The sequence below is a fragment of the Callionymus lyra genome, chromosome 1, assembly GCF_982586985.1.
Source record: "Callionymus lyra chromosome 1, fCalLyr1.hap1.1, whole genome shotgun sequence".
In the NCBI taxonomy this organism is placed as follows: Eukaryota; Metazoa; Chordata; class Actinopteri; order Syngnathiformes; family Callionymidae; genus Callionymus; species Callionymus lyra.
Window position 1 is genome coordinate 13,315,643 of NC_141818.1, and position 23,216 is coordinate 13,338,858.

Consider the following 23,216-nt stretch of genomic DNA (forward strand, 5'->3'; position numbering starts at 1 on the left):
CGCTTCTCTCTGATTGGACGCTGCTAAAAAGCTGGCATCCTGCAAAAAAAAAAAGAAGGGTCCCCCTCCCCCCACCCCGGCACACTCCACATCACATGGCGACACTAGGGGGCAGTAAACTCTGCTCTCTGTGACGGATGAAGAGGAGTCTATGGTGTCAAAGCAATTAAATGTTTGAGGTATAAAGCTATAATTCGACATCACAAAAGCAAAAGGTGAACAACAATGATTGAAAATGACTTGAAATGATAATAACATGTTTTTCAAATAATATTACATGACATATTATTAACCTGTGGATCGATTTACTTCTACAATCTTTAGTGGAAAATACACTTTAATCCCATTTAAACACATTTTTAACATATTGTTTGTGTTGCCTTTTCTGCAAACGAATAACCATCATTATAAACATAATAATCTGTCATATTTTCATTGAATAACAGATTTGTGAAACATTTTTATTTATTCTACCTTTTTTTTAATTTTTGTCCAGATTGTAATCTTTATACTAAAGAAACATTATAAAAAATAAATCGTATTCAAGTTCAAGTTTTTCCATGTTTGTTTTTTTTGTTTGTGTTTTTACATAATTCAGTTACTTACATTTGGTTGAATTAAACAGATCTTTCTCTTTCAATATTTTTTTTCTTTAATCAATGTTTTTATCTGTTTTCCTTTTTATTTAAAAGGAACTATTTAATATTTTGTGGGAAGTCTATAATAACTAAATCCTTTTTTATTATCAAGTTATTTTGTGTTTTTAATACATTTTATCTACATTAGCATTTCATTTTTTTTGTATTAAATAAAAATGTATTTGTCTAACAAAAGTTGTTGCACAATCGGATGTAAATAATTAAAACACACCATCATAAACTGATGCTTATTAACCAATGTTGTTGTGATTCATTTGTACCGCCTCATATTGTCACATGATTATATCGTTTAATACGTTCACATCAGTCAATTAAACTTGCCCAAAAACAAAAATCCATTCATTGACCGTGCTTTAATTTACCTCATGTATTTTGAAAAAACACACACACACATTGACACACACACACTCACACACTCACACAGAGCAAGCGGCCATGTTGTAAGAGTGTGTCTGTGGTGGTTGCGGCGTCTATCACGGCTCGGGTAATTAACGGTCCACAACAATGAGGCACAGGAAACCCTCACAGGAACAATGTTCATCTGGAAAAATAAATCAACGTGCCGGCGATCACCACGGAAGTCGACTCTTTCATATTTCAGGGCCACGGCGCCAGTTTTCTAACGATTTTTATGTTGACGGGGCATTCGAAAAAAAAAAAAAATCTATTAATTAATTGAAGAAAGACCGTGTTTCCTCGTGTTGTGGCGACGATGTATCCCTGATTAAAACGTCTGAATACATTTTGAGTCAAAATGAAAGAAATAAAAGAGGATAGGTGTGAGTGTGTTTCAAGATGCTTTACCTCCAACTGCACCACAAGCTAGTTATTATTATCGCCTCCTGTTATCAGCGCGAGATATTCGTTAGCTAATTCTAGCCGTCGTCTCTCCGAGGTAGGCCCGCTATCTTTACCTTAAGAACGTGTTTTCACGCTACCTTCTCTGCAGTTGTCATGGTTATGAAAAGATAATTGCCTGTATTGCATTTTGAGGGTGATTACAACATGCTGATCTCAATCAGCCATTGTGTAATTGGCACTCAATTCAGCGGGGGACCTTTTCTACTTTTCCCGTCGTAATTTAGCGTATCATTGTCAGGAAGGAAGGTGGAGGGGGATATAAAAAAAGGAATATGCGCAAAAACAGGTCAGAAGAGTTTGGTTGGGTAAAGTGCTCTCTTTTTTTACGCCATTCAGCGCCCCAAGGTCAGGTCAATCATGAAATCAGGCTGTGGTTTCCCCCCCCACAATCGAGGGTGGGATCGACGTTGTGTCGCAGACAGAAAGACTGCTATTATAGCATCGGCCCCTTCTGGAAGGTCCTCAGTTCTTCAGCCGGGGGTAGGGTGGGGGTCGCGGCACCCTTTTGCTAAAGCGGCGGTCCATTGCCGCCCCGACGGTAAAGGGACGCCCGATGAATGGGAGCCACTCGAGAGGAATAAAAGATCCTCTCCATCGGTTTGTTTTGGAAGCTGTCTTATTGATCTGTCTACCTAGGAATGAATGCAGTGGCCTTATTTTTTCCCGCTCGTGCGGACAAAGGCACTCAAGGCCCGCATTAACAGGACTACGTCGTTACCCGGAGTTTGGAAGTATTCACCTCTCTGACAAGTCGCGACACCGAACACATTTTAATCAATGCTAGTCCACACAAGGACATGATTCATAGCGATAATGACGCAGAGTTTCTTTTTTTTTTTAAACGCTCATCGGAAAAACCTTGAAAAGTACCAACTCCAAAGTTCCGCTTTAAAGTAGAAATATGGACTCAATACATTTCCCCAATCAGAGCTCCACCAACTAACAAGTACATCGACTTCAAGTCACATGATCGGACGTATTATTTTCACCGAAGTCTATTACGAGGACCCAGGTATCGTGCATTTATGAGTAAATAAATTACATTCTCTATAGAAACTGAGGTAATCAGTGCGAAGTCATTAAGTTTAGCGACTCGTGCGTCGCCTCATTGCTTCCCCCGCCATCAGAGATACCCTATAAAGGATTTGTCATTTATGTAAACTGTTTTTTTTTTTTGGGGCAAAGCTTTTCATGCTCAACTGTGTTTTCTCATCTCATTGTTGGTCTAGATTCGTGACCTTCACACCCTAATATGGCGGCGTGGACGCCCCTCATCACGCAAGCCTTCGCCAGCTTTGCATTCTTATACGTATACGGCGTCGCTATAATGGCTGCCTCGACAGCACGACGAGCCATTCGAGAGTCCAGACCGTGTGTTTAGAGAAAGTGAAGTTGCGAACAACAGTGGGATAAAACTGCCATTGCACAACAACTTGCTATCGTTACAGGATTTTTTAAGCATATCTGGGAACCATTTGAATGGACTTGAATCAAGTGCTTGCAGTTAAAATACTAAGAGTGGATCTGTAGATGGTGAGAGATGGACTCTCCTGAGAGGGACCGGATAAATATAGAGGGCACGCTTAAAGAAAGTGTCGGTTCTTCATGACAGTCTGTAGAGTGGAGTTGGATCCTTGGCATTTAGAAAACAAATCTTATACGTCTGTGTCACAGAGTAAACGCTCACACATGGAGAGTATTTTTTGCTTTTCTGTCGTCTGGTTTCCTTTGACCATTTGTTTGTGCATGTATTGTTTTAAACAATTAGACAGGTACTCACCACGCCCTGGTTTGGGGAAGACAACCAGAGGGACTGAACCACACAGTTAAAATAGGGGTGTTTTGGGGTGTGGTGAGTGGCACCTTCCATTTGGATGGGGGTCTTTTATGAGTGATCTTTATTTTGTCGTTCTTTCTTCACATTAGGTGTTTTGCTTGTATTTTCTATGGCATGATACGTTTTTTTAAAATTTATTTACGTTTGTCATTTGTGTTAAAAAAAAGGTGATTTTTGGTTAATTTATTATGAAATGGATTTTTCCAACGGGCGGGGCTACAGTCTGCATTAGGCCGACCTATGGTAGTCCCGTAGGAAGAGTTGCACTGTTAACAAGTCTCAAAGTCTTGTGAGGATTTTATTGAAATATAGCCTAGCGGCTTTTTTTTCTCTTTTTTTTAATGAATGGAGAAAACTGTTTTTAATAAAATGAAAATTAACAGGATTCTTTTTTTTTTTTTTTTAACTCTCTTTGGCCTCAACTGTCGACTCCACCGCTGAATATCTTGTCACAGTCTGACTTCTTTAAAAAGAAAAACAGGTTCAGGTTCTTCAGGTGAAGTCCAATTTTCTTAATAGCGTTGCAAAAATATTGATTTTTTTTAACCTTACAATTACAAAACTCCTATGCGCAAAATCAGCAACCACAATACATATTGAATCAAAATGCCCTCTGTAGGTCATTTTGTAGACCAAGGACTGGCTAATCTTGGCATGCATTCTCCGATAAAATGAGAACCATTCGATCCAGGAGGGGGTGAGGCAATGGTTCGTCTGCTCCTCGTGGCCTTTTTTTCAGGTTGGATAAGGTTGCAAAGGATTTGTCTTTTTTTTCTAAAAGCCATACAACTCTGCCAGGGTCGAGAGAATTCACCGGTTAGTTTAACGCTCATACAGATCCTGAAGAAGGTTAGTTCTCTATTTAGTTGGGCTCAGTCTAAAATGAAAAGGTCTCAGATCCAAGGACGCCTGAGTAGACTGGTTCAGAAGGCCTAGTGGATGAAAAGAGTTAACCGATCACCACTTCAACTGGGAGTAAAGGGTTGGATCAAAATGACCCTTTCAACTGGACTTGTGAAGACGGAATGGGCCACATTTATGTCCAGGTGAAGAGCTAAGGCTGCACGTTTGTTGGTTCCTTCTCGAGGAACATCTCAGAACCTGGTTCTAAAACCACTGTGGGTCCAATCAAGCGCTCTTGTAGGTCTTCAAAGGCAGTTGAGAGGCACCAGCAGAGCTCTGATTGTGGAGCAGAAGGCAAGGCTGGTTGAAGACTCTACAATTATTGACCAGAAGAATAGTCTGGAGGTGAAAGAAATACATCCACAACCTTTATAGTCGCGGCCAACATCAATGAAGATGGGTTTTATCTTGGTTTAATCCAGTTGTTGAGAAAAAATGACTCAGTTTTGAAGATTAAATAAAAAAAAAGGGATTCTATTTGAAGTAATTGCAAACATCCGTCCCTTTTAAAACCTAAAATTGCTTCAAAGAATTAGTCCAACACCAGTGAGTGGTTTTTACATCCTTCAAAAAGGTCCAAAGAAAGAACATAATTTATTCAAGACAAAAGTGGAAAAAGCAGAAATAAATACACACAGGAGTCATGTTCCATAATCTTTGTGATTCATTCAACAACAGAAACGCTTTCAGAGGTAACAAACTGAAATGATTGACAGGTGGGCTTTTTTTTTCAAAAGAATGCTCAAGTCACTTCTGTACTGACCACTTACGCTCACACACAAACCCTCTCGATAGGAAATGATTAAAAACATTTTTTAATAAACCAATTTTAGTCACCGTGCGCTCCGACAGTATTATAAAAAGATATTGAAAAGACTTTTTAATAAATAGAAAACAAATCAATAACAAACAAATGCCATTAGGACAAAATTACTTTGTGTTTGACCTCAGAGTAGTACAGACAGATTGTAGCGTACACGGAAGTGAGGGAGTGCAGGAGTTAAATCAACTGTAGAAATCAACCTTTTAATGGAAACAATCGAAAACATTAGGCAGGATTGTTACATTCATCATGTGCATATTTCCCCGTTAAACTAAGACTATGATGTGATATGATGCAGCTCAGGTGGTCTGAAGAGAAATGAAAAAAAAAAAACACATTGAAAGACACAGTTCAGGGTGTAGTGCTTGATTTGAAATGCTTAAGAACCTCGAGTGTGTCGTACAATCCTGTACATTCCAAGTGCTTCAACAGCTACGCACCAATCAGGGTTTCTTTCACGAAAACCTTAAGGCCCCTTTTGCCGCAGTGGAGTTCACTTATCTACAGCCAGTGGGACACACTTTATGGCACAACTTCACAAAAAAAAAAATCAAATTAATTTATTAGAATTTAAAATAAAACGGTTAAATTTAAGATTTTGAATGGGTTTGGAGAAATGAGAGGATTAAAAAAAAAAAAAGGCATTAGCTTATAACAAACTTGATCTTGACGCCCTCAGAAAGTAGACAAACAAGCAAACCTCAGTCAAAGCAATGGCTCAGTAGGTTCAGATTCTCAAGTCTATATAGTCAAAATTGTTACGTACGATTTGTATTTCAGCTCCATCATATTGCCATTGCACACATTTGGTCAATTTCTCCCGATTGTAGAACCCTTTAAAACTTGTGTTTTGATCTCGGGCCGAGAAAGTCACTAAGAAGCGAGCGGCAGTCAATTCAACATTAAAAATGTAGCTTCTTCTGGCTTTGACTCCACAAAACTGGGTCATGTGACTCTTTATGGCACAGGTCACCTATTTTCCCAAGCACCCTCTGATACCAGAAGGCAAAGATCTGTCACCGCTTGAGGGTCGCCATGAATAATAAAAAAACAACATTAAATCAAGATGGAGTAGTAACTGGCTTCATGAGGTCACATCCTTCAGTTTTTTTAGTCCACGATTATTTCAAGAGTTTTATTAATCTTGCTTTCTCAAAATAAAAAATAAGGTAGTAATAATATTAAAAACTATGGCAAAAGTTCACAGTTAATCTGTGGAGGAAGCACTGAAACCAGGAGATTACGGGAGATTGCGTCGCTCCTTCACGTGGTCAGGCGGAACATTCTGTCGGATCTCCGTGGCGGAGGTCGGACGTCCGGGCGAGATGACATCATGCCGCCATGAGATACTGGTGGTAGAAGAGGCCGAAGAGGGAGGTGGAGAAGAGGCAGGCGGCGATCCACCACGTGAAGAACGAAAACAGGCCGCGGAACAGCAGCGGGCTGAACACAGTCCGAAGGCCCCCGAGGGCCACCGACAGCTGGGCCACGGACGCCCGGGCTCCCGTTTCTACTGCTGGTATATGGCCGGGCGTCGGCGCGTCCACCGCCGCAGAGTTTATGTCGTGGGTGCAGGGGAGGTCTTCTTCAAAAGAGAAGCCCCAGGAGTGTCCGCCTGGAGAGAGAGACTGGTTAGTCGTACCCGGGATTCAGAGAGAAGGACTCGAAAGACTTACCTAAAGTTTTCAGCAAGAATGTCGTGTGTAGCAACATCACGAGAGGAGCCACGTACTGCAGCGCGATGACACACAAGTAGTAAAAGACACGAGCAACCTGGTGGAAGAAGATAAGGAAAAACACTCTTCAGAACAGACTTGTTTTTAGGAGGTTTTTAAATCTCAAAATCCAAACCTTTACAAAACTACTTATAATATATATTGTTTTAAGGTTTCTTTTCACCCTGTAATATAAGGTGAGTCTACTGCCTCCTTTAAGAAACATCTTAAGACGTTTCTATTTGTTCAGGCTTTTCCTTGATTTTCTGGAACTCCTGTGTTGTTCTCAGTATTATCTTGATCTTTAAAATATATACTCTATTGAATATTGTTTTGATTGTTTAAGCGCTTTGTGACCCTGGTCTGGAAAAGCGCTATACAAATAAAAATTATTTACTTACTTACTTCAGTCAGATCTAGTTGATTCAGAACCAAGTTCAGTTTCAGATGGATTATAGGCCTTAAAATTGCCCAAAATATGGAAACAACCCTTATTAAAAATGTATTAAATATGGCATCAATTTAATTGACATTAATTTTGACCATTTAAATTTTGAGGGGGGTTTTCTTCCCGCCTCTCCGTCCCCCCTTAGAATTAACAAAATAGGATGAAATTCATAGATATATTTAAAATCTCATTTGGACAAGTTTTAGTTTAAAGGGAGTCTTACCGCCCAATTTCAATTAATTGCCCATTTTAACACCCAAATTCTTGTATCTTACGTGGTATGATATATAACACATTAAAAAGGGGATGAATTCTGTTAATCTCCCTGAAGTAGTATGTAATAAATATGGTTTAAATTTCATCGAAATTGGAGACGTTTTCTCATCTTCTTACTCCATTACTGGCCCCTTAAAATTAACAAAAGAGGCTGAAATTTAGCAGTAATATGTAATAAATAAGATTTAAATTCACTTGACATTGGACTCATTTGAATTTAAGGGGGGGTCTTCTGCCCCCCTACTTACAATTAACAAAGGGGGATGACATTCTAGAAAATCTCCAGTACCTAAGCAATACATATGATTCAAATTACATTTCATGTTTGAATATTCAGGGGGGTCTTCTGACCCACTTGCGCCCCCTTTCCCTTGACCTGTTTGAGTTCCGAAAACCTCCACTAAGAGGTCAGAAAGGATCATCTTCACACGGTTTGAGAGTCGATAAGACACACTATCCAATTATACAGATTATACACTCATCCTCATTAATTACCATTTTCTGCAGATCAACTGTACTGATCCGTCCAGCTTCCTTCTTCATCTGGTCCATTCCTTTCTGGGCCAGGTTGAGGTAGGCTTGCAAGTGATGCCTCATCATCGCGAGCCGGAGCACACACATCAGTATGATGGTCCACAACCGCAACGTGTCGTACGTCTGCTCAGCCATTCTGATTTTTAATAAATACTTGAGGTGAGTAAGGAGGCGAGGGGGGGGGGGGTGATGGGATGACAGTTTTTGCTACTTCATCATTTGAGACTGTGAGGAAAAGAAGAAGAAAAAGACGGTGCGGGGTGATGGTGCAGATGAAAAGGAAGGGGTGGAATCTAATATCGTAAACGTGTAAAGTGGACGCTTGTTAATGTGTCAATAGGGTTTGTCGATAATAGCGTCGGTGACATCATCTTCTACAGATGCTATGTTTAAAGGAAGAAGGCATGTGATCACTGTCATCAAAAGGCATTCATTTTGAGTGTGACTAAATGTGTTTACAAGCTGGATTTTCAGCCCACACTACACACTGTCACAACAAAATCAAAACAGTTGAATAAGTCAGTCATCTAACAAGGAGCGCCATTATTCAATTTCCACGACTGCTGTTGCCTTGTTTACGTTCATTTTCCAGCAAGAAGCAATAATTACATTTATTTCCACAGCTCGGCGGCCGCGTCTCATCTGCTCGTTGCACTTGTTAATTGGTTGGATTGATATCAAAGAAGAGGACAAGTGTCTTTGTCGAGGAAGGACGTATGAAGGGGCAAACTGAAGCAGATTCGTCAGTGGAATTTGAGAAGGAAAAAGAAAGCCTTTTGAAGATGAAGACATTTTGATAAGCATGTGTAAGTTAATGCCAAGATGTTTATGTTGAAGACGTCAACTGAAGCCGCGTCGTTGACGGAGTTTGTGGCGCAAATGGACAAAACAAAGCTGATTAGGTTGTACTTACAAAGGCACACCATCTTTTCCTAGCGTGGGATTCATGAAGTAGTCCTTGGTTATGGGCTTCACCCACAGCAGGAGCATGATGAGCGGGGAAAGGAAGTTGATATGAAGTAAAGTCCTGGAAAATGCAAGAGGAGTTCATTAGAAACTGACCAACCCAGCCCAGCCCATGAAAAAAAAAGAAATTTGAATCTGAACCAATAAGACCAATATCATTTGCCCTATTCTTCATGTTTTTATTAACATCCCAAAAAGCATTTATTCATTTTCATTGTTGTAAATTATGTTTATATAAAATGACACTGTGGATGTTTATCTAAACACCTTGGTGTGACTGCATGACCAACAACAGTTGTAACACTGATCCTCCGCCTTAAAAATCGTATCTATATTTGTAATATTATCATTTATCTTGTTAAACACGTCTGTGGTTTAAATGACAAATATGAACAAATGCTATTATAGTTAAAAAAAAAGAAGAAAAAAGTAGCGATCAGATCCAAAAGAAACAGACCATTTACATAAGCACCTCCTTATGCGTCAATAATTCCTAAGACAGAAACTTACAAATATGAGGTACATCTCTGCTAATATTTTAAACGTTAATTAGAAAAAGAACGTAATTTTTGCATTACCGTTTCAACCATTTTTAAAAAATTTTTTTACACCAACTGATCTCATAGAAGTAGTAGTAGTAGTCTAAAGATGAATAAATATCACGAGCAAAATTGTTTTTTTTTGGTTAAAACAGTTACACATACCGTATAATGGCAAAATTAAGAATACCTTTTAAATATTTATCAACATTTAATTTATGTGTTGACAAACACGGATGATGATGTTTGTTGATGTTATAGTGATTGGCAAGTTAGGAGAAGCTGGAGGGAAGAGGACTAAAAGTCAGCAGAAGCAAAAGAACACATGAGTAACAGAGAGAGAAGAGGTGAAACAGTAAAGAAGGAGATGAAGTGGTGAAAACAGATGAGTTTGGTATTTTGACAGCAGTCTAAAATACTAAAGAGGTAAAGAATAGAGTGCAGGCGAGGTGGAACTAGCAGAGGCGACTCAAGGTAGAAAGTTATGAAGGTTGTTAGAAATGAAAAAACTGCGTAGGTTCATGAAAAGGGTAAAGAAAAAAGTGACAAGTATCGGTGTGACTACGATGAAGAGTTGGGTTTAGGTCTGTGTGGATGACTTTTCGTAGCAAACAACAAGACAAAAGAGTAGAAGACTCAAACACGACTCACTGTGTAAATTTGCCCGTCGTCAGATTGAGAGCATCCAAATGCATCTGGGCCAGACGCAGACCAGGGAAGGTTAAAAATGCCCCGATGAGGGAACAAAGAAGAGCAAGAATGAACTTGAAAGTAAGTTTAGATATGGGACCCCTATCAGAGAGAAAACAGTTTATTAAATAAACGCATTTGATCCAAACACTGGCTGTTGCAAACAACAATGTACTTACTGTGACTCCAAACCCTGATGCTCCAGAAACTGAAGAGCACTGTCAGAAAAGTTAGCAAAGCCTACGAATGAAGAAGAGTTTAACAAGTATTAAAAAAAAAAATCGGGTTGTAGATTTTAACGACCACGACACTCACCGCTCTCAAGACCAAACTCAAGGTAGTTCTCCGTGACGATGAGAATGGCCATGGCTTTGACGAAGAAGAAGAAACCAAAGGTAATACAGAGAGAGCGCTCGCCTCCCTCTTCCAGCTTGAAGTAGTGGTACGTTAGAGAGAAAAGGGTTTTACTGAAGAGACGGGAGTCAAGGAAAAGAATCTGTCCCACCAAATCTCCAGCGACACAATTGCTAAAGGAAGACAGTGCAAGTCGTTCGTAGAATAACTACTTGTCACAGGGGTTACTTCATACGGTCTACATCACACAAACAAAATGGTTGGACGTAATGATAACCCACTGACCCTCGCTTACACCCGGTCAGTGCAATTTCCACCATCAAATTACAATCAGATGCCTCATGAGCGACTGAAAGTCCCTGAGAACAGCTCACAAAATGCCTTAAAAAAAAAAGGAAATCTGTTTTTTGTATACTGGTGTTGAGAGGTATTTGAATCGCACACGCTTAAGTGTAAACATCCCTCAGAGCCTCTTGACAGGAAATCACATCTGTGCGTCAGGAGGAGCAGGAAGACTTGTAAACAAAGTCTTCAATTTTACAGCTTTTTAAATTATTATTTACACTCCAAACTATTATTTTACAGGTTTCTATAAACGGTATGGAAGGCGAAGGGTATTCTGCTCGGGCTTTAACAGGGGAAGGTTAACAGAGCCATAACGCTGAGCTCCAGGGCAGCCCTTTCACATGTCATCAAAGGCGAAATAGGAAAAGTGAAATCAAGTGCCCCATTAACACATATATGGAACCAACATATTCCCTCTGCTTCGTGGTCCTATTTCACACGCCCGCCACTCTGTCCCCTTTCCCTGTAGCCCATCACTTGGTTGGGCGGTGAAAATTGGGCTTCTAATCTTGGACGTAGGTAGGAAATGACACATCATCCGACCACAGTAGGCTTGGGTTGACCAAGAGCTCTGGAAAGATTGATTCCGGCGCTCGGTGCCGAGGATAATGCATATTATTTAACCATCATTCAGCATAGCGGAATAGCGGGTGGACGTGGAGGTGGCGGCGGCGCCGAAGGCACCGGCGGCTTCGAGGAGTCATTTTAAAGGCTCCTGCATCCACCGCAATCCAGATGAAATGATGTCGTCCCCTTATAGACACATTAATGTACACCTATAACCTCTGCCGGCCGGGAAATAATAGAAGCGCTGATGCAGTTCAAGACAAATTTAAGAACAAACCACATTGAAGAAGTCAAATTAAAGGGGGCAAAATTCAGGAAGCGGTATGAAAGGATACATAACAAAGGCGAGCACCAGCAAGCACCAGACCACGCTGATGTTCATCTCTCCCGAGGGCTGAGCCACGCAGTAGTAGAGCTCGGTCATCAGATAGACCACAGTTGCTGCTAATGTGAAATCAACGAGCCACTGGAACTCTGGGAAATAATGCAATGCTGGGGGTAAAAAAAAAAAAAAAAGACACAATTTTAAAACAAATCTGTCATTGATTTTTCACATTGTTTTTGCAGTGATACCTAAAGTGTCTACTTCTGTGATGCATTTGGTCTCCAGCTGCAGGTCGATGTCCTTAGGAACCGTGAGCGGCTTGTTTTCAATGTGACCGTTGTACTTCCTGCGGTGAAAAAAGTGACGTTTTATATTAAGTGTTTCCTCACTTAAGTCAGGAACACCAAAGCTCTTTGTCATTGTTCACACTTTTACAAACGGCAATTTATTTGAACAGCAGGTAAACTTAAATACAATCACATTTAGTAGGGCGCACCAATTACTGCACCCACATTACTTGTGAACTCCCATGATGCTTTTCCTCACATTGCTCTATTTATATAAATACCAACAAATAATGATATATTGTAAATAGAGGGTGTGTACTGGCAAGAATCTGGCGATATGATATGTACCACTATACAGAGAAAATGGTATGATATACTGTAATACTGTAGTAACAAGCATATATTTTAGAATTTAGAATTGAGTAGTTTCCTCTGATGTTTTAGAATTTACAAACACATGAATCTTGACAAAGTCATAACTGCTTTCATTTGTTGTGAAATCAAAATATGTCCAAAAACCAGCTTCAAAAGCTGCTGGAGTGGACAGTATCCTCTCGTTCTCAGTTTTCGCCTGGATATCGGTGGATTTCAATGTTACTTTAGCTGAAGAGGACTTAAAGGTTGTCGCCATCTAGAGCTAGCTCTATAGTAACACAAAATATGATTTGCCAGCCAAAAAAAATGTACGTTTACTAGCACACCTATTTGTAAATATACTATGTTGTATGATTATTTTGACTCCAATACTCTATACTTTACTATGACATTTTGATTTATGACTGGTAATTTTTGTACAAATGATGCTAAAGTATCCAATTATTGCTAAAAATGGGCTGGTGTTGAGAAATAAGTGCAGCTTTCTGTTTCTGTGGCTCCACTTTTAATGTTCTAAACCACCTGCAGTGCAACTGTACTTATTGACCCTGACTTTCAGGGGGTGAATTAGGGATAAATTGGTCAAAAACGCCTGCGGTTTGGGTCCGTTTTAAGTCGCTAACAGCAGGTGAATTGAGAGCTATTCTTAAGCCTTGAAGAACTGTCGGCTTGGCCTCCTCCGTTGTGGGATTTGTTTGTTCAGCCCTGTGTGTCGTCTGGGTACAGAGGACAATACCCCTGAAAGAATGTTGGACTAAACATGCCCTGTGCAGATTTTATCTCTGAGGCACCTGACAAAAAAAGGGGTCTCAGCTTCACCCCTGACTGGGGGAGCCAAAGCAATGACAAAAAGATGGGAGCCACATGGCACGAGCTGGCAAAAGGACAGTAACCCATCTTTTTCTTTGACGGATTACTGAACATGTGGTGTTTGAGAACACCGAACAGCCTCACACCGGGTCGAAGAAAAGGACCATTCTATGGCACTGTAGACCAGTTGGGACCTGGACACGGTGTGGGACGGTGAGGATTAACACTCAGCAGTGACATCAATTTAAAAAGAGCACAAAGAAAACACTATATTCATGTGTTTGGCATATGGTTTTCAACAAGGTCCAAATAATCCACCTTCGTCAAAGCTTGACACAAATTGAAAGCGTTACACTTTGATCACACCGCTGGTGCAGGATGAAAAGAACACCATATGTTCACTGCCGAATTTAAGGAAAGTTAATATTTTCTTTTTTATCTGTGAACAATTTTAATAAACTAACAAAACATACATACCTGTCTTTCTTCTTCGGCCCTTTTTGTCTTCCAACTAAAGTCCTCAACTCATCTTCCGTTGGGTGCTGATACCAGCGAAGACTGGACACAGTAGAAACAGATTCAAGAAACTTATTTTACCTCAGTGAACAAAAAGTTGGATATAACAAAAATAAAATGTCATACACAGCAGAAGCAGAAACATTTCAACAGGTTGTTTCTGCTCTGATCCGAGGGACTCTCTTGAGAAAATCATTGATTTTTACACAATGAAAATTCTCAGCGGAGTCAACGACCACTCTGCCCTTTGAATAAGTATTTGCTGCAGTCCTTTTTGTTTGTTTGCTTTTCCTCCAAGTACCGTAAATTCCGCACTATGAGCCTGTACTTTCTTCACTTGCTACGAACCCTGCGGCTTATACAAGGTTGGGCTTATCTACAGATCTTTACGGGTTAACGGCCTCCAGGAGGCGCTCTAGGAGGAAGCAGGTGATAAAGATGGGTCTAGGAAGACCATATTTAGATTTTTAAACTAATCATTTGCAATATGGATCTGGCCTTTGAAGATTAATTTACTTACTCTCTCTTTGCGCTTGATGGAGTCTACTGACTCCTTCAAGAAACATCTTAAGACGTTTTTATTTGTTCAGGCTTTTCCTTGATTTTCTGGAACTCCTGTTGTGTTATCGGTTTTATCTTGACCTTTAAAGTATATACTTTATTGAATATTGTTTTGATTGTTTAAGCGCTTTGTGACCCTGGTCTGGAAAAGCACTATATAAATAAAAATTACTTAATTACTGAATTTATATGATAGAAACATTAAGATAATCTTTCTGTGTACTCTGTGTCGGTATATATTGACACTAGCGGCTTAGACATGTGCAGCTAATATATTTCTTACATTTCTTTGGTGTGCTTTATATCTAGAAATGATGGTATAAAAACAATTTGATGGGTATGGAAGCGGCTATGAAACCAATTACGAGGGCTGTTAAAATGGGGTTTAAAACTGTACTTAGGGAAATAGTTTAAAGCAAGATGCATATACGCGTATATACATAGATGTTTCCCTGTGTGTCATTGAAATTGCCTTGAATATAACACAGATCTGCAAAGTGAAAAGGATCAGCTTGTGTCTGCTCTTGTGTTATAATATTTAATTATGGAGCTTAACACAAAATACACGCCAGGCCTTAGAGTTTTGGGCAAAAGTTCTCAAGAAGTAGTTCAACGATGCCTTGAAAACAAGAATGAATTATTGAACGTGTTCCGAGAAGCTGTTTACCAACACACCATACGTGTCGGTAATTAGAGGGAATGAGGCGGGCACTTTATTTCCATCCTGCGCTCTCTGAGGTCAACCAAGTATTTTGATGTCCTTTTTGAATGCGCCGTACGGTTTAGGGATTCTGTTTCGTATCCTTTCCCGAGCACTTTGAACATACGAGCAAACATTTTGATCTGCATTGTTTTTTCTCCCCCCCCCCCATCCCTTTGAAAGAAAATATAAAAAGGGAAAATAAACTGATGGATTAAAAGCATCACACTTTGAAAAAGGAAATGTGTATGAAAGAGCTTGTTCAGAAGTCCAAATTACCTGCCACTGCAGAGTAGCCATCTTGCAAACGAATAATGAGGTATGATTTTTTGAATTACACTGGCCATTACCATGGTAACCACCAGCTGCACGCCAATCACACCCTGTGAAGAAGAAAGGACATTTAAAAATCAAATTTAAGCGGTAAACAAGGTCATAAGTAGAAATATACATAGCCTTTATTCATCATTCATTTCCTTTAAATGTACAGTTAAAATAAAAGAAGGTGAACAATTCCACCTTTAATAACAACAGCACCATATAAAGAATGAAAACGTGACTTGAATTACATTCAAAAACATCTAATCATAATCACAATTTAGTGCTTCAATTTGCACGAACCATCAATTGTAACCCATAGTTGATATCATTTTGTTCATTAACCTTAACCATGTTTTAGTAAAAAACCTCTACTGGACTAAGCTATGAAAATAAAACGCCTGATGAGAAAATAACTTTTAAGATGTTTTTTTGATACTCGGTTTTTCTGCTACTAATAGTCCGATACTGACAAAGTCGTCAATGGAAAGTAGAAAATACAGGCCTACAGGAATTCTTGTTAATCTCAAATTTATCTTCCCTTAATTCACTATATTTTATCCAGCATTATGTTTAAAACATCCAGGTTTCTTCAATGTTGCACCTGCTCTCTCTCTGTACTGAACTCTACTTGGATCTCTTGTGCACTTTTTGTAATAATATTGTGAACGTCAAGACATTTGGAATGTTTCAAATCTCAAAGTGCAAGAACAGAATGACCTCTTCTTGTTGGTTGGTGACATAAAATAAGCTGTTTGAGAGTTGATAATGACAAGGTTTTTACTCTGTATGTGGACACACAACTTAAGATGGATTAAAACTAAATATATAGTCTAGCGATTCATTCCTTTGATTCTTTATATTAGTGCTTCTCAACTCAAAAAAGCTGTAAAACCAGCAAATACCCCCTGGTTGTTATTCAAATTGTGTTTGCAAGATCTGCAACAATTTCTTTTTAAACAGTTTTCATTGCTGCCTGTGAAGATACCAAAAGGTTTAACACCAGAAGGGGCTCAATTTAAACCCAGATCAATATTCACTTCGACTTAAGACCTTAAAATCAATTCCATCATGCTCTACTTTGGCCTTTTTTTTTCCTTTGAAAAGACAGAATTTTTCTGCATGCATTTGCGTCACTACAACCTGATTTTAATTATAAAATTATGTCAACATTAATGCAGAAAGCACAAAATAAACCAGGAGATCTATAAGAGGATGATGTCGTTTATGTCTTGATTGATCCAAACTGTACATTAGACACGGAAGACGAATCTCATGTGTGAATCCTTGGTGGCCCAGCGTGTCGCCAGCTCCTGAATCTAAAATCAATATCTCTTCTCCAGTCGCAGTGGGGAGGGAGGGTTCTATTAATTTAGGAGTTATCCTTGCTCAGACATGACACCACACTCCCCTCTTGAGACTCCAGACGTTTAGAAAACCTGTGTTGGGCTTGAGCTATATAGGTCAAAAAGGTATATTTGCTTGCTTCGGCGTTTTGACCAGTTTCACTGTGGGAGACCCTGGACAAGGGAAATTGAACCAGCATGAACTCCCACTATCTCACCCGTTCTGCTTGACCCCCTGTCACCCTAATGACTAAATGTAATTTGTATGATCCGGGAAAGTAAGTCAATGATAACCGTCTTGTTCTTACTACAGCTGCAGTCCACTGATTTCAAATAAGTCTATAAGGTAAACTGATTAACAATACGTTTGTTAACTTTGTACTAAGATATGATTTAAAGGTTTAATATGATATTTCAACAATTATTTAAAAAGAAATAATTTACAGATTATACCAGCCATTGTTTCCTAATGTGTACAAGGGGTGAGAGAAAATACTGATTAACCGATATATCGTGATGTTTATTTTCACAATACAGTTTCAATATTAACACCGCTATAAACATCTTTGTTAGGCCTTCAAATCACATTTTGTTCCTTCATGGTTTTTATTTAAATAAGGGTCTTTAAAATTAAATAATTAGAGTTTGTTTTATTATTTATTTGCAAATAACATGCAAATATTTACAGCGTTTGTTCATTTTTCCATTGCATTTAAACTTCTTTCTGTAGATGGCAGCAGTCATTATGTCCTTCCCTAAAGGAACATTTAAATCCTGCTAGATCCCGGCGATGACTGAGGACGGGAGGATACAGTCGGCTCCAGTAGCTCCGTTTGATGTTCGGCCATAGTTTTGTTTCAAAACAAATGAACGCAGTTGAAATCTCATCAACAGGTCTGTGGCATAGCAGAGTCCAGTACCCAAGCAATACTACAAATATACAGGTGTTCCTACAGTATCGCCATTTTCGGTATCTTTACCCCTGTATCGTGATGAATAAAGTATCTACAGATTATTGCCAATACACACCCTTACTATGTACTGTACATTATTGTACTGTGAGGTTTTCAACTTGCTTATGCTTTGTTCACTGCTCAGGACCACGGTACATCCAGGACTTAGATTAGTTGAACCTCATACCCACGTCTCGCACCAACTAAACTTTCCACTCTGAATCATCTCAATCACGGCTGTTGCCAACAACAGTCTTCACATCTTTTCGCCGAAAACTACAAACACTGCTTTCCAGACATCACTTGGACTTTACAATTAGGAGTTGCAGGTGGAGTGGTTCTGGTAACAACGGTTTTTACTCGGGGGGGCTTCAGGTAAATACTGCAGTTACTTGGAGCACTCTATTGTTTGGCTCTCCAGAGGTTAAGAGCTTAGTTTGGTTCTTGTTGTCCCGAGTTTGATGCTCCAGAATCATTTAATGCACTTATTGTTTGGATAAAAGCATTTGCTGACATTTAAAGAAATTGCAGGACAATGCTAATGCTCAACGCAACTACACGGACGAAGACTCTGGTAATTATGGAAAAGTTGAGTGTAATGAACTCATATTTTACTTCGATAGTACGTGGGGGTCCATAAGAGGTGATGATTGAAAAGCCTTCGGTATGACAACTCATTTATTATTATCATTTAAAATCTGTATTATGATTATAATAAAAATGTAAATTGGAATTATAACTTTACACTATACGATCTACTGATCAATAAATAAGATAAATACAGATAAATCAATCACTAAAAGCATTGTTGGCTCTATAATTATTATTGAAATGAAAATGGGATTTCTTTGTTTGCATCACAGCTACACTAGACTAACAGTTGGCTTAAATGTACCATACACGACACAAACTTTAACTTGTTTATCTATTCTAAAGAGGAAAAAAGCAGTACGCTAGCCGTTTAAGCTAGCCTGGATAATCACAAAGGAAATTTAGATTAGAAACTTCAAGAACTTGGTCCAAAACCATCAGTGAATGTGCGAGAAATCATCTACCATGGATAGTAATTTATCCCATAGAAAGGCTGAGAAGCTGTATCTACTTTCTGTCATAGGTCCGAAGTCCTTCAACTTCTGCCAGACAATGCTTCAGATCAGTACTGAGTCATTTGCTTTCAAATAAAGATAAAAAATGTAGAGCCTCATGTACGTTTACTCTATCATCAGTAACTTTACTACAGAAGCCGTCGACCACAAACTGTGTTTTTACCATATTTCTGTGTTCAATGTTGGCATGTTCTGAAGTTTGAATAGTTGACTCAGAAAACAGAGTTTTAAAAAGGTTAAAGGTAACATTTTATTTGGTCTTATGGCACTTGCACAAAACAATTGGCTGTGGTTTTAATAAGAAGTGGCAAAATTCAAGTAATAGTTCACCCAAAATTGAAACTTCAATATTTTAGTGGGGCAGTTGGGCATAAATCTTTCTATAAATCATCTCTGTAAGAATTCAATCATGTCTTCCCTGGTTCAAAACTCTGCCATAGACTAGACATGGTCTCAAATGACATTTAAGTCCTGCACTGTTCCAGTGTGTGTAGTCAACAATGCTATTCACCAGTGAGATAAGAACCCAACGCATAACAAATAAGGCCCCTTTTCCAAACAAAACAGTGATATTAAATGATATGAAGACAAACAAAAATATAGTTTGTATGTTACAAATATAAAGACTATTAATTTAAAGCCCAGACACCCATGAGGAAAAATCAACTTCCTGTTGGACAAAATCATGCAAAAGTTCAATACAGAACTGGGCGAAGTGCAGCCAATTCACTGGTTTCATGTGATCATGTAGAAACTTAAAATGCATTTTGTATTTATTCGTATTATTCAATATTAGACACTAAATGTGACTTTTGTTTTAGGTCTTTTGTCCTTTTGCTTTTGACGTTTTTTCTGAGTACGTATTGCTCCTCAAAAAGATTAAAGTGAATATAAAAATAAAGGTTATATCTTGTATATAAATCAGACTTATTTAAGAAAGATCTAGAAATAAGAAGTGCATTATACCTTAAAGCCAAGCAACCCATAAGAGAACATCTTGTCCATTTCTCTCTAAAAATATTGTTGTTTATTTATTTTCCTCCATCTAAAGCTTGTGTTAGTTATATACATTTATAAGTATAAGAATGTTATAGTGGGGTTCAGATGGGTCTGAGGTCAAACATGTGCAAGTTTGGGAGCATCCTTGGCCTCACTGAGCTGTCAGGTGGATGACAGCCTTTTGCACCTTACTTTTATTGAAAATTAAATGATGTGTGATGGTGTCGTAAGAAGCAACTGTTTATATACATTATAGTGAATATATAAATGAAATAAATCGCAAAAAAACGTCACTTTGCGTGTGATGAGCGAGGTTTGCTAGGACCACCGGCTAGCTAAGCACCTGCAGTGGAAGAAGCTAACAGACACCCGTGTCAGAAATAAGACACTTTTAAAGTATGGAACACAACGATTACAATGTCATGAAGATGAAAACAACACCATTGTGATTTACCGAGTCATATTATTATTATAGAATACAAGAGAATGATGAGAGAACCGTCTCACTCACCATGTTGATGCAGTGCAGCTAGAACACACTCAACGCCGACGACACTGAGCTCCCCGAGTCCGAAAGCCCGCGACGAGGAGAACATAAGCCCTTCTGGTTAATGGTTAAAACACAAAATAACGAGTGTTCTCATTCAAACTGTTGCCATCTTCTCTCAGAGATGGGTCACATCATCGTCGCTGTGAGTGTTTTCACTAGCAGTAGAGGTCATGCCAGAACCCTGTTCAAGTAGCTGCCTGGTAAGGTGCCTGCTTAGAATCCCGATGTAAATTAACAAACATAACCCCAATTTAAATGATTGTATCATTTTTTTACTTGAAACATAATAAACGTACAATTTATTAAGCATAACGTTAAAATTTAAACCGAGATTTTTGACATATGTTTCAAAATTTCGCTCAGGCTATTTCAAAGCGCCAAAATTGAGCTCTAGGACCAGTGAGCGGAAGCAGATTCAGCCTCCAGGACGATCGAAGGCTGAGCGATAACAAACATATAAACAGAGCCAGAGCCGTTTTGATAAGTTTTTAAACGTTGATATCTAGGAGTCATACTAACTAACAATGTCGCGTCTATTATTTTATATTACCTACAATTATAACTGTTTTAGTTTTGAAACATTGATTGTTTGAATTAACTCCTATTCAAATATCATTAATGTAGTGTTTTATCCCATGACTAAAGTGAATTCCCTTTCAGATTTCATGTTAGAGATATTGGATGGAGTTTATCTGCTTGTATATGTGGGATGAATGTCACACGTTTTCCTTATCAGGCTTTTAAAATATTCTGGTCACATGTTTGTGGTATTCATTTGATAGCAGTAACAAAAACTGCTATCTTGCTATGTGACAGAACTATACAACATCTTCCTAAATAAATACATTTTCATTTACTTTCCTTCTGGTGCCTGTAAGTTTAAAGTTAAAAGGCAAAGAATTAAATGGTTTAAATCGACTTCCTGTTGAGAGTCATGGCCTGTAAAGGAAATATCCTGAAAACAATAACTAACTTAATGAAAAAATAGTTATGACTCATTTATTGTTATTGAATAGAAATATAAAAGTGTTATTTTGTGAGATGTATGCCTAAAAAGGTACTTTTATCATCTAGAATGCAGCTTCCTGCTAATGTTTATTACCCGGTCAACAGGGTAATAATGAAACCCAATAATACAAGGGGGCAACATCCTTTAATGATTAATTTTGCCAAACTGTCAACACTAAGTATTAGTCTGATAGCTAAACTGTTTTAAATTCTTGAAAGCTCATATCTTAGTTATGTATGTGTTTGTCCTCCTCTATCAAACACTCCACAAGCAAATTCCTTTTCTTCAACCTCATTTTGACTGATATTGAAAGCCTGTTGACATCAAAGAGCTATGTTCCTTATCTTATATTAATCACTGGCATCTTTATAGGTCATGATATCACACAAACCTTAATTTACTTTGATTTGAGCAAACCATTCGACGGGACACATAAAATATGAGTTAGTGGACTGGATTTCGCGCCAAAGCCATGAGTTTGACACATCTGGACTAAGTTAATAGGGATGAAAAAAGCAGTACATTACAGTATACTTATTACCATCATGTACTTCTGTGTAACAACTCTAATCCACTGCAGTTTTATGACTAGAGACCATTTCAGGTTATTAAACTTGACTTGAGAAGATTACAACTGGTGACATTTCTGCTTTAATATGGCTGGGATGGAAATGGGTTTATTGAGCAGGCACACTCAGCTGAGTTTCTGAGTCAGGTTCTAGCAACAAAAAACAAAATGTTAAAGAAAAATAACGTTTCACTAATGCTACAAGTCCAGGGCCAACTTCATACTCAAGATAAAATAGACCATCACATTAATCCGTATGGAGAAAAAACAACCTGGTCCTATAAGAATGAAGTCTTGGGATAACTTTCATTTTTTAATGCTAATTTATATTAGAGCGGTCAAGTTTGTGACTTAGTCTTATAAAATCAATTTATCCATCCATTTTCTGGGTGGTGGGGGTGGGGGGTCTTCAGGCAGGGGCAGTGGACACTCTGGACAGACGTCAGTCTGTCACAGGACTTACAAAAACGTACAAGCATTCACACAAAAATTCATATCTACTGACAATTACCAATCAACCTCTGTAGGTTTTTGGACTGTGGGAGGAAACCGGGGTGTCTGGAGTAAACCCACGCAACACGGGGAGAACATACAAAAACTTCCTTTCAACAAAATTACGCAAAAGTTTAAAAGCAAAGTGTGGCCCTCAACTTTATTAATGTGGCCCTCATGAGATCAAAGATCATGTAGAAACGTACAATTATATATGGTATTTATTTTTTGTTTTAGGACTTTTATCATCTGCCTTTGTAATTTCCTGTGATTATTTATTGCACATCAATATGAATATATATATATTTTTAAGTGCTTTTATATCACATACAAAACGTTTTTAAAAATACAGTAAAATAATACTTTTAGCATATTAAGCCTGTTATTATTACTTGATTTTTTTTACTTTTGAGCTCATTTATTTTTGCTTTTTACCCCTCACAACACCCGTTGTATAAAATGTGGCCCCTGACGACATGTTATTGTCCACAACTGGTGTAGTTACTACTTTTGATAGATCCTCTTCGATCCCAGATGGAAAAATTAAATCACCAAAGTCTCAGGTTCAAGAGATACAGTCAATTATTTCTTAATGGTAATTAAATTAAACAGTCATGCTGGGGTTTTAACCTTTGACATTACTTTGACATTGACATGTGTTGACTGACCTTTAATCTTTAAAAAATCTCGTGGACCCTTTTTTTTTCACACATTCAGTGATGATTTGGCTCCATTTATTATTTCATGCATTAATGTGTGATGCAACTGTAGACATAATTAAACA

General features: G+C 38.4%; 1 protein-coding gene across 1 annotated transcript; it reads right to left on the reverse strand.

The window, feature by feature from the left end:
* Positions 1-4,835: 4,835 nt before the first annotated feature.
* On the reverse strand, positions 4,836-20,511 carry tmem161b (transmembrane protein 161B). The gene is made up of 12 exons (XM_087794660.1): positions 20,325-20,511; positions 15,371-15,474; positions 13,792-13,872; positions 12,091-12,188; positions 11,853-12,009; positions 10,567-10,718; positions 10,431-10,491; positions 10,213-10,353; positions 8,970-9,083; positions 8,018-8,192; positions 6,760-6,856; positions 4,836-6,698 (listed from the first exon to the last, which is right to left on the reverse strand). Exons 1-12 carry the CDS (start codon positions 20,325-20,327, stop codon positions 6,415-6,417), a joined length of 1,467 nt encoding a protein of 488 aa, XP_087650786.1. The 5' UTR covers positions 20,328-20,511; the 3' UTR covers positions 4,836-6,414.
* Between the last annotated feature and the right edge of the window lie 2,705 nt (positions 20,512-23,216).